Here is an 18225-nt window from a genome sequence, read left to right on the forward strand (position 1 = left end):
TGCAAATAAATGATATAACTCAATACGAGTGGATAAACATACCGTATAGAATAGTTTATAGATATTAGACCTCCCACTGGGCATTGAGTCTGCGGGTGGTATAACTATCCAATTTTCGTCACAAGAAATACGCATTCAGCCTTCGATCAAGAATAGTAACTGTTGATCAAGCATTCAGCGATGAAGAAGACAAAAACCTCTTTTTTTATGAATTCTATAACAGAAGATAACACATTTCTAGACTCAACGAAACTTGAAATTAGCGTTGAAATGTTAATCTTCTTAAAAATTTATTGACAGAGAAAAAAGTGCTCAGTTTTTAAGAGCGGAAAAAATATATAAATAATCGAGTAGTTTCTCTCGTAAATCTTTTTTTTTATTGCTTAAATGGGTGGACCGGCTCACGGCCCACCTGGTGTTGTTAAGTGATTACCGGAGCCCATAGACATCTACAACGTAAATGCGCCACCTACCTTGAGTTGTAAGGTCTCAGTTTTTAGCAGTACAACGGCTGCCACGCCCTTAAAACCGAAGCGCATTACTGCTTTACGACAGAAATAGGCAGTCCTACCACCAGTAAGAAATCGGGGTTACAGATAAATTAAAAATGCTTCGATTGTTTCCTTTCCTAAACTTATCACGTTGATGATAATAACTATCTATCTATCTTTTGGATTAATGCGTTTCCTTTTAGATTTCGCCAATGTCAAGTGTATATTAACACTGTTTTTTAAAGCGGACTTCGCATCGAAAGCATTTATTATCTGTAAAATGTTGACATTTTAAAATTTTGACGTTTGACGTTTAAGAGTAGCAAAAATGATGTAGATTAAAAAAAAATCGCATATTGAACAAGACCCCAATATGAAATGATCACAACACTCGCAACTTGTTAGATATTCGTGAAATCACGAAACGATCGTATCGTTAAAATAAACTGCTATCATAAATCACACTTCACATTTCATGAAACGGATAATCCTTATAATATTATATACAATGTGGTATTATCTTTGGTTTTTGCGAGTCGTAAACAGAATTAAAAATCACTTTTATGGTTTAATTTTGCTCAAAAGCCGTTTTAAATATTATAATGTAGGCAGAAAAGGCTTAGGACAGGCCGTGACAAATATGTTTTCTAAATCTATGATCATTATAATTCAAAAGAACCTTGTTTTAGTGTTCTCTAATGTTTTAATTTCACATTATATTCGTACAATACAATAAATAAAATAAAATTTAAATATGGTTAATCTTTTTTCTGTTGTAAATTTTTTTCGGAAAATTAAAAACGAAAAGTCGTAAGATATAATCCAACTTTGATGTTCATGCAAGTTGAACAATTTTGCAAATTCAAAACCATTTATTTCAATTTTTATGACGTCCTTTAGCATACTTATCAAGTTCAAAGTAAATTCTGCAAAAACACAATTTTTTTCATTTTTTATTATTACATTTGAATTTTTTTAAACGTCTTATGTCAATTTAAGCAATGTGAAACCGCTTTAATCTACTATTACTAAGTACTTAAGTTAATAGTATTTATAACGTTAAAATAGTGTTAAAACTTTATAGGCATTTTATATTATCAGATAACTAAAATAATGCGTGGGTTTTTCGCAAAGCATAACATATAATAATATACAACATGCGTATCTATCTCTACCATTTATGTTAGCAAATATAACTATGGCTAATAAAACAAAATAAAAAGAAAAATTAATAACACTTTTACTTTTCAATTATCCGCGACGAGTTGAAGTCGAAATCTTCCTGAGAAATATCTTCCTTCATACCAGACCATTTGCTGTCGTAAAATGAGTTTCATATCATCTGGCCTCTGTAGAGATCACAGTTTGAACATTGCTGTGGACAACAATTAAATTGGGATAATTCAAGGTGGACTTTGAGACAGGATTGTAGCCCAATTTCATTGGTGGTACGTCGGCTGTCCTGCTCTCCAAACTGATGATTACACCATGTTAAAAATAGGCACAAAAGGTGGTGGTAGCTATTGGTGCGAGAACACAATATTCCGGACTTTGGTAATGGTTGATAGTGGTTGTAAGATGTAGAAACACCTACACTGACCACCAAAGTTTCGTGGGAGAACACTATACCCGACCACAAATTTTTAGTAACATATATTTTTATTTATTTATTAATTAATACTAAAATTAGAAAGTAGAGATATGAAGCATCTCACCACATTAAATTTGAACTCGAATTTTGTAACGTCGACTTTTGTGTAAATTTTCACAAATATGTTTGATCCTCATTTAATAATAATTCAAATAATTAATTGATCGTAACATTGAAACATCTTGGTTAGCTTAAGAATGCGGATTTAACTTCGTTTATAATTTGATTTGATTGAATATAAAAAAGTGATGTGTGAATTAAGGTTCTTTCAATGAAAGGGAGAGCGCTATCTTGCATCTTTTTTACGACAGGAATCTAACATTAATCTCCGAAACACGGGTTTGTCTGAATTATACTTCATTTTATGAGCTAATTAATTCCTTCTTTTTCAAATTGCTAACGACATTGTAACATATTATGTTCGATGTGACTTGAACATCCTGTGGAGAATATGCTAATAAACATAAATATAAGAAAAATGAAAACCTAATTATGTAAAGAAATAAGAATGTTCCAGGTTTATACTTTAGTCTAAAGTAGCTCGTTGCCCACAAACAATTGATTTAAATTCAATTCTATTCGTTCAATTTGATTCTATTCGAAAACTATTTCGTGGCCAATTCAAGCCAATATTTAACCGACATTTCGGTTATGCATCTAGTTAACATTAACATAACATTAAACAAGTTTTTAAGAATGCTTATTTACGCCCACCTGTTTACCTCTATGTATAATATTGCTTATAAATATAAAATTAAATTTGACTGATGAGATTCACGATCGGAGTTATTATGAAGAAACGCGTTGTCTTCTAACAATACTCAAACACGGTGCAAATGAAATCGCTAAACATACCTACTTTAAAACTTAAACGTAGTCCCAAAGAATTTTCAGAAAATTTCGAGGGTCAATGAAATTTTCAAAAACATTTACGGTTCGACCTCGAATCTGCTTAATAAATTTTACAATTTCCGATGTTACGAATGTGTTACGATTTTCGTGACGAAAACGAACGACTGTCAGTTGTTAACAAAAAAAAAGGCGCGGATAAACCGTAAATGTTTTTTTTTTTTTAAAACGAATTTCAAACATTCTGTGGAGTGTTTCAAACGGATTCGCAAACAAACCGTCATTTTTGCTATATCAACTTAAAAATAGCATAAAATACTTCAATAGAACTCTGAGCGTTTTTTTTTAATTGCTTAGATCGGTGGACGAGCTCACAGCCCTTCTGGTGTTAGATGGTATTAGCGTGTGTCTCAACTGTATTATCACTTGTTGACAGACCTTCAGTGAGTGTTTTATTTGGAGATTTTACTAAGACTGACTGTTGAGCTATTCTTGCTCATTGACATGACAATAAGTAGTAACATGACAATAGGTAGTTACAGAAGAAATATGTACAAAAAGCACTGCTTGTTTGTTTTTTTTAAATCTCTTTCAGTAGCGAATCAGATTATACATATAACAATTAAAAGTGATGAGTAATTATGTTTCACATATTAATACACCAGTTCAAACGCAAAAATATATCTACGGCTCTCAATGTGCTATTGATGTCTCAAAACACGTTGCCAGGCATCGAACCGTTAGCATTCGTGAACACTTTATGCGTGACTTACAGAAAAAAAACTTAAAACACATTGACATATTTAGTGATGGTAGAACCTCTTGTGAGTTCACACGGGTAGGTACCATCACCCTGCTTATTTCTGCCGTGAAGCAGTAATGTGTTTCGGTTTGAAGAGTGGGGCAGCCGTTGTAACTATACTGAGATCTTAGAACTTATATGTCAGGGTGGGTGGCGCATTTACGTTGTAGATGTCTATGGACTCCAGTGACCACTTAAAACCGCACATCTAAGCAATAAAAAAAATATTCTTAACTGTTCTACCCAGCAGGCTGGTATTTTTCCCAATAGACTTAAGTTTCTCTGTTTTTTGGTCCCAACAGGCGCGTCTCATGATGGACAAACGGTCAACCAAAATAATGAGAGCCAAAAGAGTCGAACAGTTGCTTGGCGAACTTGGTGTTATGAGCTGCACGAAGACTAAGCTGAAGGCGTTGTCTGGAGGCGAAAGGAAGAGGGTCGCTTTGGCTGTACAGGTATGATACATATTTTGGAAAATACACCACATCTCCAATTACTTATCTTATCTTTTTACTGGTGGTAGGACGTCCTCGAGTCCGCACGGGTAGATACCACGACCCTGCCTATTTCTGCCGCGAAACAGTAATGTGTTTCGGTTTGAAGGGCGGGGCAGACGTTGTAACTATACTAAGATCCTAGAACTCATATTTCAAGGTTGCGACATTTACGTTGTAGATGTCTATAGACTTCGGTAACCACTTAACACCATGTGGGCCGTGAGCTTGTCCAAACACCTAAGCAATAAAAGTAAAATAAACAAAATTTCTCACCGGATCTTCTCAGTGGGTCGCGTTTCCGATTCGGTGGTAGATTTAGCGAAGCACTCCTCTTGCTAGAGCCAGTGTTAGCAACACCTCCGGCTTGAGTCCCGAAGTCTCACTTACACGCTAAGGTAACGCTGATATAGCTCTCAACGCTACCAGTATAGGTAGAAAAAAGTAACTAAATAATCATTTATGGCTTTAGCTTCTAAACGACCCGCCCATTCTCTTCTGCGATGAGCCAACAACGGGGCTGGACAGTTGGGCTGCGAGCGCCGTGGTGTCCAGGTTAAGGAAGCTGGCGATCGGTGGCAAACTAGTCATATGCTCAGTCCACCAGCCGGCGTCAGGAGTGTTCGAGATGTTCCACCAGATTGTGTTTTTGGCGAACGGCCGAACCGCCTTCCATGGAACCATTGCACAAGCGGACCAGTTCTTTGGATCGTGAGTACTTAACCTCTAAGCCTTACATCCACAGTTTAAACTAGCTGACCCCGCAGACTTCGTAGTGCGTTAATCGATAAATAAAAGACCTAATCTTTTATATAAAATAAACTTAAAACAAACAAAGGAATCCGTCCAACGGGGGACACATCAAAGGGAAAACAAAGTTGTTATTTTTATTTAATTCTGAGCATTTTCATATTTATTTACCTTTTAAACCATCTCTGGACTGCCACAAATAATTCAAAACCAAAATTAGCCAAATCGGTCCAGCCGTTCTCGAGTTTTAGCTAGACTAACAAACAGCAATTCATTTTTATATATACTTAAATAGCTAGGTACTTTTAATATCTTTAAATCGTAAAAACATATTTTTGATCGTTGTTTCGTTTAGTTTAAAAAAAGAAATGCCCCTAATTTTTAAGTATGTTCCGGTTATTAAATAAATATAAAATACTAAAAACAATTTGTATATAAATTGTTTATATTATATTGTTGTTTTTTGCCGTTCGTGATACCACTCAATTAAAATTTGACGAGTTTGTCGACTATTATTATATCATAGGAGTTCTGACTCAAATACGATATTAAATTTAAACAACCTCGTAGGACCTCTTGTAAGTCCGCACTGGTAGGTACCACCACGCTGCCCATTTCGATTTGAAGGGTGGGCAGTCGTTGTAACTATACTGAGACCTTAGAACTTATATCTCAAGGTGGGTGGCGCATTTACGTTGTAGATGTCTATGGGCTCCAGTAACCACTTAACACCAGGTGTGCTGTGAGCCCGTCCACCAATCTAAGTAATAAAAAAACTGACAGACTTCAAGGTTTCAATGCCAGTTTTAATTGAGTTTTACTGTTCTTAGCATTTAATATATGTATATATGTGATAAAATTCTAACTGGGAAAACATTTATTTGTCTGTCTCCTAAAATCCATTGTAAGTTTATAAATAAACTTCAGGTTTTCTTCCAAGAGACCACTTGAAATATTCGACATTTCCTTAATTGCTTGACTACAATACCTTATCTGTAATATCTATACAACTTATCGTCTAATGTATTTCAAAACCACGAAATAAACATATTAATTATTCAAAATGTTTTCGATGGCGATGATTTAAAGTTTCTAAGGAATATAGAATTAATCAGATAGTCACGAAATAAGAATACCTAGTTTTAATTTTTTTGTTTTTTAAACACGTCTAATGTTTATGCAAGAATTCTCTGAGCGGTGTTAGAATAATGTTTCATCTGTCACATTGTCTTTTTGCTTTGATATTTTATTCGGAATTGATTTGCTAGTATTATAGCATTATTATACTTCGCTTCGCATTAGTTATGCGAAGGCCACGTTATAATAAACGCAGTAATGCGTTTCGGTTTCAAGGGTGGGGCAGCCGTTGTAACTATACTTGTGACCTTAGAACTTATATCTCAAGGTAGGTGGCGCATTTACGTTGTGGATGTCTATGGGCCCCAGTAACCACTTAACACCAGGTGGGCTGTGAGCTCGTCCACCCTTCTAAGCAATAAAAAAAAATTACAGTATAATTAAGAACTGAATGTTTTGAATTGGGTTACTGGGTCCTTGCTTGTATATAAATGATGTCAATTCGACTGAAGGAGCATCAGTCGCGTTCCGTCATAGACAATGACTTTTTCTTTCTTTTTTTTTTTTTTTTTTTCTTCTTTAGATGTGTGGACGAGCTTACAGCCCACTTGGTGTTAAGTGGTTACTGGAGCGCATAGACATCTACAAACGTAAATGCGCCACACACCTTTGATATAAGTGTTAATATACGGGAAGCAAAAACTTTGTAACCCTTTTTACGAAAATTGCGCGGACGGAGGAGTATGAAATTTCCCACACTTATAGAGAATATAGAGAATATAATAATGCATAAAAGATACAATAAATCAATAAAGAAAACATTACACACACTACCATGTATTTGACGCACACACGCATGCATACTACTTATTTATTGTCAAACTTTTGTTCTTGACGTCTGTGGTCAAATTGAGAATAAATTAAATAATATTATTTGTCTTTATTAATATGTTTTTATAGTGTAGTCTTGGCGAAATTTGTGATTATAGAAGTATAATATTCTTTGAAAATAGAATCATAATAGTGTACAAGCTTATAATTTCAATTAATTATAGTCGAATTTCGACTACCGGGCGTCCACTATCAGTATAGTTACATTATGTTACTATACTATTCCTTGGTAGCCTAAAGGGCTATAGGGTAGGCGAGCTCAGGGGCTCAACTCTACAGAATAACAGGCACCCGCGAATAAAGCAACTATGAACTGACGGGATTCGTCGTGGACGTTAGGGTTGGGAATCGTGCGCGTTCGTTCTAGATTCGCTTCCCCTAAATTCTTCCTTCCTTATTTTCTCCATAGTTCCAAAAATTCTTCGCACCTCTCCCTATTAGATATTCTTGCTGTTTTATTAGATATTATCTAGTAACGTGGCTTAAGTTTCTATAAGTTGAACCGAAAAGCTGTTTCTGCAATATAAAATCATTACATGCGATCATATACATATGTATATATTATGCAATGTATAATATTATATTGTATATGTATTTATGTATGTAAATAACAATTAATTTATGATATTATAATATTTATTGAGTTATGTTTTCAAACTCGACTAGTAGATAATGCCTTTGTTAATAAAGTTGAATAAATAAATATTACGAATTGTTTTAAAACTTCGCGACTATCTACATTGCACACGCTATTATTTAACAGATTCTCACGAAGATAATGGTGTGTGTAAATAAATACGAGTATTAATACAAAATACGTGATTCCGCTCTAAGGTAAACTTTTGACGTACCTATACCCAGTTTTATTTATATACCGTCACGAGAGTTGTTCAAAATCTTAGGCTAACCAACCGACTAGAAAAATACAGACCGCGATTGATAAAAAAAAAACAAGAAAAAATACATCGCATTTACATTTTAATTAGACGTTCTGCGCTCAATCAACAATGTGTTAATTATCAAACCTCGAACGTGTTAGATTATTAATTGTGGACAGTTTATATTTAAGTTTATTTATATTCATAGTTGTTTAATTCTTTGTTCGTCTTATGCCTCATTTAATTTGAAATCGGAACTCTTTGTATATAGTTTCGGGTTCTTTGTATATTTCGATATTTTCGAGTTGTCTGTGGGCGCGTACGATGTGCTACTGGACTTTTTGTCGCGACAGGTCTAGATTTACATAGCTCAAGAAAGGTTTAGACTTACAGATCGGATGGTATTTGTGTCATCATTTGACCTTACCACCTTAGTTTATTTTTAAATTAAAACAAATTGAGCTTCGCATACCACCACAAATAGTGCTCATAATCAAAATACCACTTTAATATTGAAAAAAAAAAGAACTAGAACAGTAGGGCTTCAAATTCGGCCTCCTGTCTAAGGGCTTCGTTAACCACTTAATAACAGGTTCCCGTGGGTTCTCCAATCGCTAATCCACTTATACAATAAAATGGCGTGACAATTAACTATTTTACAGTCCACACACAATCTATAGCCCTCCATCCAATGGAATTAAAGCCTTAGTTGCTGCATCTGTATAGTAAAAATCAATGTCATCTTTGCAACATAATGTTACCAAACGTTGCCAATTCAATAACAATCTACACCATATACCACTCGATATGTTAAAGCTTCATCGACCGCATTTTCTCCAGGTTAAACTACAAGTGTCCGCTTGGTTTCAACGCTGCCGAATACTATGTATCCCTACTAGGAATCCAGATCGGTAAAGAGTCAGAGAGCCGAGAGAGAATTAGGCGGATCTGCGACGAATATCACCGGTCGGACATCGCTGCCGAGATTGAGGCTAGAGTTGGAGAAGTACATGATGAAGTCGATTACTTTAATGGAACTCTTGATGAGAAGGTGAGTTTTTTTTTATGTGTTTGTGTCACATTAAATGGCCCCAAACTAGAACTTGAAGTACATGATGAACTAGATTACTTCAATGGAACTCTTGATGAGAAGGTAATTTTTTTTTTATGTGTTTGTGACTCATTAAGTCGCCCTAAACTAGAACTTGGGGGAACACACACGAAACGTAAATAAGTACACTCAGATCCCAATACCAAATATCCGTAACAAGGACTGGTCCTGGCTTGGAAACAAACCCAAATCTTTTAGGACACTAGTCGGGACAACTAATCTCTAGGTTAACGCGACCAATCAATGATTGTTTTATGAGATATTCGTTTCGATATCGCTGCATAGAATTGAATAACTAGCCAATTAGAACACTGATTTTTCTAAATAATTAGTGTTCTAGTAAAATTTATTTATTATAAATTTTTCTAAATTATTAAAATATTATTAACACAAAGTGAAAATGGTTGTTTTATACAAAACAATATGATGATAATAAGACTGCCGGTGAAATTAATTAAGCTGTTATTATCCACCAGCAGCCTAACCAAATTACGTGCATTCATTCTGCCTCTTGAGGACGCACTGTGTAACAACTCTCATCAGCAATGTAATTACAAAAATCTTCCGGAACCATTAACGGTACCTAAAAAGGTACCACAAGCACCGGTTACCGTCTTCGTCGAACCCGTCGTTTGCGACAAAGGGCTCGGCCTGTAAATTAACCCACAGACACAGCCCACTGAATTTCTCGCCGGATCTTCTCAGCGGGTCGCGTTTCCGATCCGGTGGTAGATTTTGCGAAGCACTGCTCTTGGTAGGGCCAGTGTTAGCAACACCTCCGGTTTGAGCCCCGTGAGCTCACCCACATGTTGGGGCGAAGCTGAAATAGCCTCTCAAGGCTATCAGCATAGGTAGGAAAAAAGCAGTGTAAGAACATCTAAATATATGAAGTAAACATTGTATTCGTTCGTTTAATAAGTTTTACTTATTAATACATCCTATCTATCGTTATGTTTTTTATTTATTTCAGAACGAATATTTCGAGAAATATCTCACCCTGTAAGTATACTAATTTTTATCGGACCCATAATTAAGATATCTTATACTTTGTTGTTTCTTGATGTCGATCAGTAGGCGTGCTGAGTGCTCGCCCACTATTAGTCAATCTAAATTCTTCACTCTATTACAAAAAACTATAATGTTCATAAAAAAAAATGTAAAGTTTAATATTTTGTTGTTCAGTAGTGTCGCAGACTTTTCAATATCTATCAATAGATTCTCGATAATTATATTTCATTCTATTTAAAAGTAAAAAAGGTCATTTTTTATTGCACTTCGATAAATCAATAGAATACATTTTATATGTCAATCCTTCTAATTAATATTAGTCGTTATCGTTGCATTAATAGGTCATAAATTTTCAATAAAATATAGAATACATTTTGGTTCTATCTTATCTTTCATCGCTAAGATTCAAATATTGATAGTGAATAAATCTCATTTCGACAGATTTCAAAGCTTGAATATCGACCTTTATGTCCGTGGTCTTGGTTTAAAAATTTGTATTTCGAAGTAGCTAACAATATCTAATATTATTCAGTTGATTTATATGTTATTAGTAACGCGCCGGGCCACAAAAACGCAATATCAAATAGTCAATCTACACCATACAAGGACCCACTCAGACACACAAAAAAATCATCAAAATCGGCCCGTTCGCTTAAGAGTTCAATGAACGAGCGAAAAGATGAATTTAAGTTATGAAAAAAATAAATTTGAACCTTAAAAAATATCCAACGTCAAGTTCCACATTCTATGCCACCAAGTCTCTATTACTATATGTGTGTCAAATACGTTTTTATATCAAAGCCGGTCATTCAGTTAAAAATGAAACCTTTAAAAAACCTGTTCTTTTTGAAATGCACTATCAGAAAATGTTGATTATAAATTTAATGCTTATCACTAATTAAAATGTAATTCGGTACGTATGTGTATGGATAAAAATATTATCTAGACAAGAGTTATAGAATATAAAAAAAAATAATTAAAAACAGAAGGTGTTTATCTCTCTATCAAACCACTGATCCAATTTTCCGAACCGAAGTGTAGTCCACGTGAGTATAACTACGGGAAAGTATTAGTTGGCAATAAATACGATAAAACTCTCCGCGGGTGCGTATGGAATTATACAGCTCACAGATAATATCCCGATGGTTTCTTGCAGAGTCAAAGTTAACTATTTCGTCCAATTCTATTGGTTGATGTGGAGAAACATTCAGCAGATGAAACACAATAGTACAATATGGATCGCAGAATTTTTATTGCTCATGGTAAGATACTATCATAATCATAAATATTTACATATATTTTTAATCTCCGATACTCACTTGACACTAGATGGACGTGGATTCATTCACCCGTCTATATATTAAATTATAAGAAAAAATTTAACAAATTAAACCTAAAGTAGGTAGGACCTCTTGGGAGTCCGCACGGGTAGGTACCACCACCCCGCCTATTTTCGCCGTGAAGCAGTAATGCGTTTCGGTTCGAAGGGTGGGGTAGCCGTTGTAACTATACTGAGACCTTAGAACTTGTATCTCAAGGTGGGTGGCGCATTTACGTTGTAGATGTCTATGGGCTCCAGTAACCACTTATCACCAGGTGGGCTGTGAGCTCGTCCACTCATCTAACCAATAAAAAAAAAATACAAAAAATTATTTGGCACCGTTATGTTGATGCTACTAATTAATCTATAAGTTCTCATAATTTGTTTAGCTATATTATCCTAAGTTCGTTTAAGTTTGATATAAGCAAATCATCATTGCCTTAAAAAAATGTCGTAAGCCGAAGTGTATTTTTAAAAACATGATTCACAATCTATTCAAATTTAATAGATCAAATCCGGCGTCTTGCGAGGCCTACCTAACAAGATATTGTCCTTTGAAAATTATAGATCATCGAAGCTATTACATAACTGTTTCATACAAAACCGTTATAAACTGGTTTTAAAGGGAGTTTTGACCTTCTGTATTCTTTGACGTGCGTAATTTAAGGTCAAATTTGTTTGTGTTTGTTGTTGGTACTTGAAACATTTTTATTATTATTACTACTTACTTACTACTTATTACTAGTTACTACTTATTAATACTTACTAAATTGTACATAAAATTAAGACTACTTAAACGATTTCATCCCGTTTTTATTGCTTTCGTTTTATTTTTGAAGAAACGTTTCGAATTGTCTTTAAGTTTTCGTGTAAGTATAGGAAGACGCCCGTCATATTCGGCGAAAACAAAAAACGCGTGTATAATGCGTGAAAGTAGTTATAATCATATATCTACTCGTACTATTAGTGAAAATGGAAGAAAATCGTATTAATTATTAATCGTAGATATTAACTAGACCTGAAAGATATCAAGATTCGTCGACTTTCGTCTTTATTGTATCGAATGTGAATTTTTAACGAAATATTTTTATTAGCTATGATGTCATCTTTATAAAATATCAATACAAATGAAGCGATGGAAAAAGGACGTATTTTCTAATTCGTTTATTAGATTTAGAGAAACTTTCAATAGTATGAATAGTCATCTTAGTTTACCATAAATAGAATTTGAAGATTTTTCAAAATGCAACCAAATAAATGGGCCTTGGTTCGAATGGTGTTAATAACATTAACATTATAATGCTACTCTTATCATTGCAGCTGAGACTTCGAAACCCTATTTCAAGGATCCATAAGCTCCGAAACTCTTCTACCTATTAATTCCAAAGAAAAAAATAGAAATATTTATTTGGCAATTAAAATAATCTGTTTTCTGCAGTTTGTCGGCTTCATAATTTCCTTCCCCTACATCGGACACTTCAAAGAGCTTGACCAACGTGACATTCAGAACGTGGAAGGTTTGCTGTACCTAACCATCACAGAGACGATATTCTTGTTCATCTACGCCGTTTTCATCACTTTCCCCAGTGAGGTTCCCATACTACTGAGAGAGACTGCCAGTGGATTGTATTCACCGCTGCCATACTACTTATCGAAGATGATATTTTGGGTAAGCTTGTCAAACATGTTAATTTTCGTTGATATTGATAGCATAAGATCTTGGGACCATCAAAACCAATATCAAGTATCTAGATATAATCCGTACAGGATGTCACTAGGCTTAAGCTAGTGTTAGAATAGTATCCAGGCTAAGCCTCGTGAGCTCCTTACACGTCCGGGGAAGCTAGCATAGATAACTAACATAGGTAGGCAAAAAAATTAGTTTACAAGTTATAAGTGAATAATTTGATATTTTGTGAATAATAATGACAATATTTTTGTTGATTAATGTGATATCATTAATTTTCTTAGACTGTGTAAAAAAGCGATTGTATCAATAAAAATTAATTAAATCGTTTCAATTAACAAAAAATAGGATTTAATAGTAACAATTACACCCTAAAACCTCATAAAGTATAATCTCTGCAACAATTACGTAAAAAATTAAGGACGTTAAACTAACATCTATCCGCCAGACAAATCGATTATCGTTCGTCCTATTCTGAGGTTGGAGGCTTAGCTATGACTCTGACATTGCAGACTTCCATGCATCCAACCAATGACCTAGTCATCATCAAATTGTTAGATTTCTCGGACTGTTAGAAGCCTTAAAAGGCACAAAAACACAAATATAAAAAATCTCTGTCCAGTTTTAAATTTTTCAAGTATTCTGTAGTCATCTAATTGGTTAAAATGGGTTTTAATCAACAACCGTAGGCAGTATTTTAATTGGGTTGATATTGATATATCTTCTAATAAATTGTTTTAATACCTACCAATACTCATAAATCATAAACTTGTTTTGATATGTTGATTAGAATTATTCACATTCAGCCTGTTTTCAATGGATGCCTAATTTTTTTCCAGATACCTCGCGCTGTTATTGAGCCCGTTCTGTTCGGTTCCCTCATATTTATTGTGGCGGAGCTTCGTGGCGGTTTCGTCGGCTGGCTAGGATTCTGTTTCGTCTGTGTTCTTTGTGCTAACTACGCCAATGCATACGGTAAGATGATCATTGTTACTGACCAATCATACTGTAGATTCAATTCAAAATACAAGTGAATTTATTAGATTACTGAATAGTTGGATTTAGATTTTATTAAGCGGTAAATTTCTTCGATATTTGCGTCTATGGATTGATTGGTTGGATTCATTTCTAAATGGTATATTACCAATCCGAGCTTTATCATCGGCTTCATTGGGCGGGTTTGGGTTATAGTGCGGTTCAGTTTCATCAATTAAGTTTCATCAAAGTTCTTTCTTTCTCTTCATCGTCGCGTCCATATTTTTTGTGGTTAAGGGGTAAGTCGATCTTTTTTATTTCTTTCCTTCTTTGCATGGTTTTTAATTATAAGAATATTAATTGTTCTGATTTTAATACTGACTTCTTCTACTGAGTCTTTCATCTCCTATCATGGCATGTTAAACTTCGATTTTCACAGCAACATTTAATGTTAATATTGTTTTTTAGCTAAATTTTTTTATAAACATTTGTATTTCAGGATCTTTTTTGTCGTCTGTCTTCGACAAAATGGAAACCGCTGCACTGGTATCCGTGCCCTTCGACCTCATCGGGACAATGTTCTCTGGATTATACCTCAACCTTGGAAGTGTCTCCCCGTATTTCTCGTGGCTTCGTTTTGTTTCAGCCTTTTACTATGGCATCGAATCCATATCCATCCTCCAATGGGATTCCATAGAGTCCATCGACTGCGTCAAACTCCCGGGTATACCTTGCATCAAAACCGGTCCTGACGTTTTGAACAGATACGGCTACTCCGAATCTCATTTCTGGAGGAACTGTTGTTGTTTAGCGACGATGTATTGTGTAGCGCATTTTGTAGCTTTTATTATGGTGATAAAAAGAAGTAGAGGCACGCCCGTTTACTGATGGGTAATGTTTTAATTGAATATCAAATTATTCCTAAAACACCATTCGGAAACTGATTCTGGCTAAGCGCTATTCTTGCTCGGTACCATTGTACGGTGAGAAGTCGTTTTCCGAAATCGGTTTAACTAATACCGGCGCGTTTTTATTTTTATTTTTAAGTTTCATTTATTTCTATATCATTACCAGACTTTCATCGCTACCTCAATGTCTAACGGGGTGTTTTGAATTCTAATTATAAAGTCAGACCCCTTTTAGACAAAAGACATTTAGTTTTAATGCTTTTCGCCATAAGGTTGTGATTTCGATGCTCGAAAGTTTTAGATAGTGAGAAAATGGCAATTGAGAGATCTGATAAACTCATCATGACTGGTTTCACATTGTATCAAACGATGTTACGAATTGATTTTGATAAAAATATGTTTTATGTATTTCATATTGGAATCAAATGTCAACAGAATTTCTAGATTAATAAATTTCACTGATGTGAGCCTTATTACATTATTGTTTTATTTTGCATGTACATTTTCTGGTAGCATGAAAATGCTATAAATTAATTTAAAATAAAAACCTATAATAACCTATTTTTTATAGGTGTATATAACAATATTCTCCTTTTACGCGCTTTCTAACTTATTGTAAGTTTCTGAACGCTTAGTACAGATTCCTGTATTTTATGTTGCAGGTGAAAGGAATGTATCTAACTATATAGATTACAAACAGAAACACACACGTATATACACACACGCACGAACGCACACACGCACGCACGCACGCACGCACGCACGCACGCACACACACACACACACACACACACACACACACACACACACACACACACACACACACACACACACACACGCACGCACGCCCCCACACACACACACACGCCCCCCCCCCCCCACACACACACACACACAAACACACACGCACACACGCACACGCACATGTTCAAATAACCATTTGCTTGAGCTATTTTTAATGTACTAGTCAAGTAACCAAGGTAACGTCACTTGGTGATTACCCTTGTTTTTAGACATACCTCATGAAATGACAGATTCATACCTCATGAAATGACAGAGAACACAGAGCCAAACTTTTCCATAATTGGCCTCGTCGAGGTTAAATTATACTTATTACACGATTGTTATATTATATAATAATTACGATGATTTGAAAAATATTCGCGTAATTGAGGGCCTGTTTATATAGGTTAATAATGTGAAAACGATTATACAGCTATCTATTGTAGCACGAGATGTGGTTCGTGGATTCAAGGTCAATCAAGATTAAGATCTCATATTAATACATACTCACACTGAACATGTTTTTTTAACATGCGCTATCTTTGGCCCATAAAGTTCTTACAATGTTTGGGTAACGGTCAAGCTCTGAAACAACATCGCAAATTAGATGAATTAGCTAGCATAGGTTGAAGGGTAAGTATCATTAAATATATCGTCCGATTTCTATTCCTAAGCTTTGAAATTGATTATTTTCAATTAGAAACTGCTTCTAATGCATAGACAGCTCTTTGTGACCGTTCTGTGTAATAATAATACGTAATTAATTTGAACATAAAAAGACAAAGGCTAAATAGATAAAATCTATTTTTCTTTGATTGTTAACTGTTTTTTTTATTGGTTGTTAACTCATCTAATGGTTAGAAATTACGACCAATAGTGAAATTTCTCCTTTTTTTTTTCCTACCTAAGCTGAGAGCCTTGAGAGGCTATTTCAGCGTAACCCTAACGTTTGTAGGTGAGCTCACGGGGCTCAAACCTGATGACGTTGCTAACACGAACCCTAGCAAGAGCCGTGCTTCGCAGAATCTACCACCGGATCGGAAACGCAACCCACTGAGAAGATCCGGCGAGAAACTCAGTGGACTGTGTCTGAGAGTTAATTTACTCGTCGAGCCCTTCGTCGCAAGCGACGGGTTCGACGAGAACGGTGACCGGTGCTTGAAGTACCTAAAAGCACCGTTAGTGGACCGGGAGGATCCGAGATGACGTGTTTTGGGCGACGTCGACTGCTTTCCATTCTGTCCGCAGGATCGGGAATGTAGTTACCGGCGGCCACGATGAGAGGGTTCTCGTGTCGTGCCGCTTTATCGAACTGGCGCATCGACGCCGACTGTAGATACTTACTGATGGACTCTAAGTTCAGGTCGTCATGGAGGTCGACGTTTCTGACGAACCACGGGGCTCCGACGGCTATCCTGCAAAAACGGGATTGAATAATTTGAAAGGATTAAGTGAGTGCGGGCCGCGTGAGCGAACACTACACTTGCATAGGTCATGACGGGGCGTATGCAAGTTTTGTAGAGTGTCACCTTATTTCTAAGGGACATTTTACTTCGCCTGCATAACATCGGGTAGAGACGTCCTAGAATGAAGGCGGCACGGTCGCGTACCGTCTTGATGTGAGGGCGGAATGTAATAATTATAATTTACGTAATTACTGGTGGTAGGAACTCTTGTGAGTCCGCGCGGGTAGGTACCAGCGCCCTGCCTTTTTCTGCCGTGATGCAGTAATGCGTTTCGGCTTGAAGGGAGGGTAGCCGTCGTAACTATACTGAGATCTTAGAACTTATATCTCAAAGTGGGGCCGTATTTACGTTGTAGTTGTCTATGGGCTCCAGTAACCACTTAACACCAGGTGGGCTGTGAGCTCGTCCACCCTTTTAACCAATAAAAAAAACAATAATCGATCCCAAGGTCCTTAGGGGGCTTTTAATACCTTTCGAGAGCCATATACATTACAGTGTTTCCGCTGGCATTTGGTTGAAAACTCAATCGAACCGAACAGTCGTCATGTTATTCAAACTCTGTTACTTAAAAGCAAAACAAGGAAGAACAGTAGTAAATACCAATGCTGACTTTAAACACGCCCTAAAAGCGATTTTTTTTTAAATGTCAAGCATTTTTTTAAATGGTTTTATGACCTGGTTACTGAGACCTTTAAGTCATGTCTTATTTTTAATTTATATTCTTATTTTTATGAAAAATGATAATATGGAGTGAAACGAAATGAAATGAAGATGATTAATTTGAGATATTAATCTATTGGGATGAAATGACATGATATGGGATGAAATATAATCTTAGTAAAATGGTGGTCATTTACTGAGATTTTTTAGTGGACTTTTTGGAGGATCCCGAGAAGTTACGTCCAGAGGCTTTGTTTCATTTTCCCACATTTGTGCACTTTCACAGATATTAAACAGATAATAATCCACCGTTATTACACATTTAAACCTGAAGAAACACTAAATAGACAAAATAAAACAAATCACACAACTTCACTCCTCGCGCTCCCGCCAAAAAGTCTAAATGTCAAGCATTGTTTACTG

General features: G+C 35.5%; 1 protein-coding gene and 1 long non-coding RNA gene across 5 annotated transcripts in view; one reads left to right on the top strand and one right to left on the bottom strand.

The window, feature by feature from the left end:
- The window catches only part of LOC101743333 (protein scarlet), a 58732-nt gene that overhangs the window by 39862 nt on the left and 645 nt on the right, over window positions 1-18225 (top strand). For 2 of the 4 annotated variants that reach the window (XM_062668557.1, XM_062668556.1), the window contains exons 5-12: window positions 4096-4248; window positions 4760-4998; window positions 8724-9036; window positions 9965-9993; window positions 11159-11264; window positions 12762-12992; window positions 13850-13985; window positions 14485-15369. In XM_062668557.1, the coding sequence (XP_062524541.1) occupies window positions 4096-4248; window positions 4760-4998; window positions 8724-9036; window positions 9965-9993; window positions 11159-11264; window positions 12762-12992; window positions 13850-13985; window positions 14485-14873 (1596 nt within the window). In that variant the 3' untranslated portion in view covers window positions 14874-15369. Of the gene's footprint in view, window positions 1-4095; window positions 4249-4759; window positions 4999-8723; window positions 9037-9964; window positions 9994-11158; window positions 11265-12761; window positions 12993-13849; window positions 13986-14484; window positions 15370-18225 lie in introns of those variants that run through there. The other 2 variants (XM_004932338.5, XM_012695731.4) reach the window with 2 other exon arrangements.
- Window positions 1172-17771, bottom strand: LOC134198875 (uncharacterized). The gene is made up of 4 exons (XR_009973136.1): window positions 17613-17771; window positions 16188-16261; window positions 1736-1866; window positions 1172-1417 (listed from the first exon to the last, which is right to left on the bottom strand). It is a non-coding gene; the product is annotated as an uncharacterized LOC134198875 (long non-coding RNA).

Source organism: Bombyx mori, chromosome 5, assembly GCF_030269925.1.
Source record: "Bombyx mori chromosome 5, ASM3026992v2".
Taxonomy (NCBI): domain Eukaryota; kingdom Metazoa; phylum Arthropoda; class Insecta; order Lepidoptera; family Bombycidae; genus Bombyx; species Bombyx mori.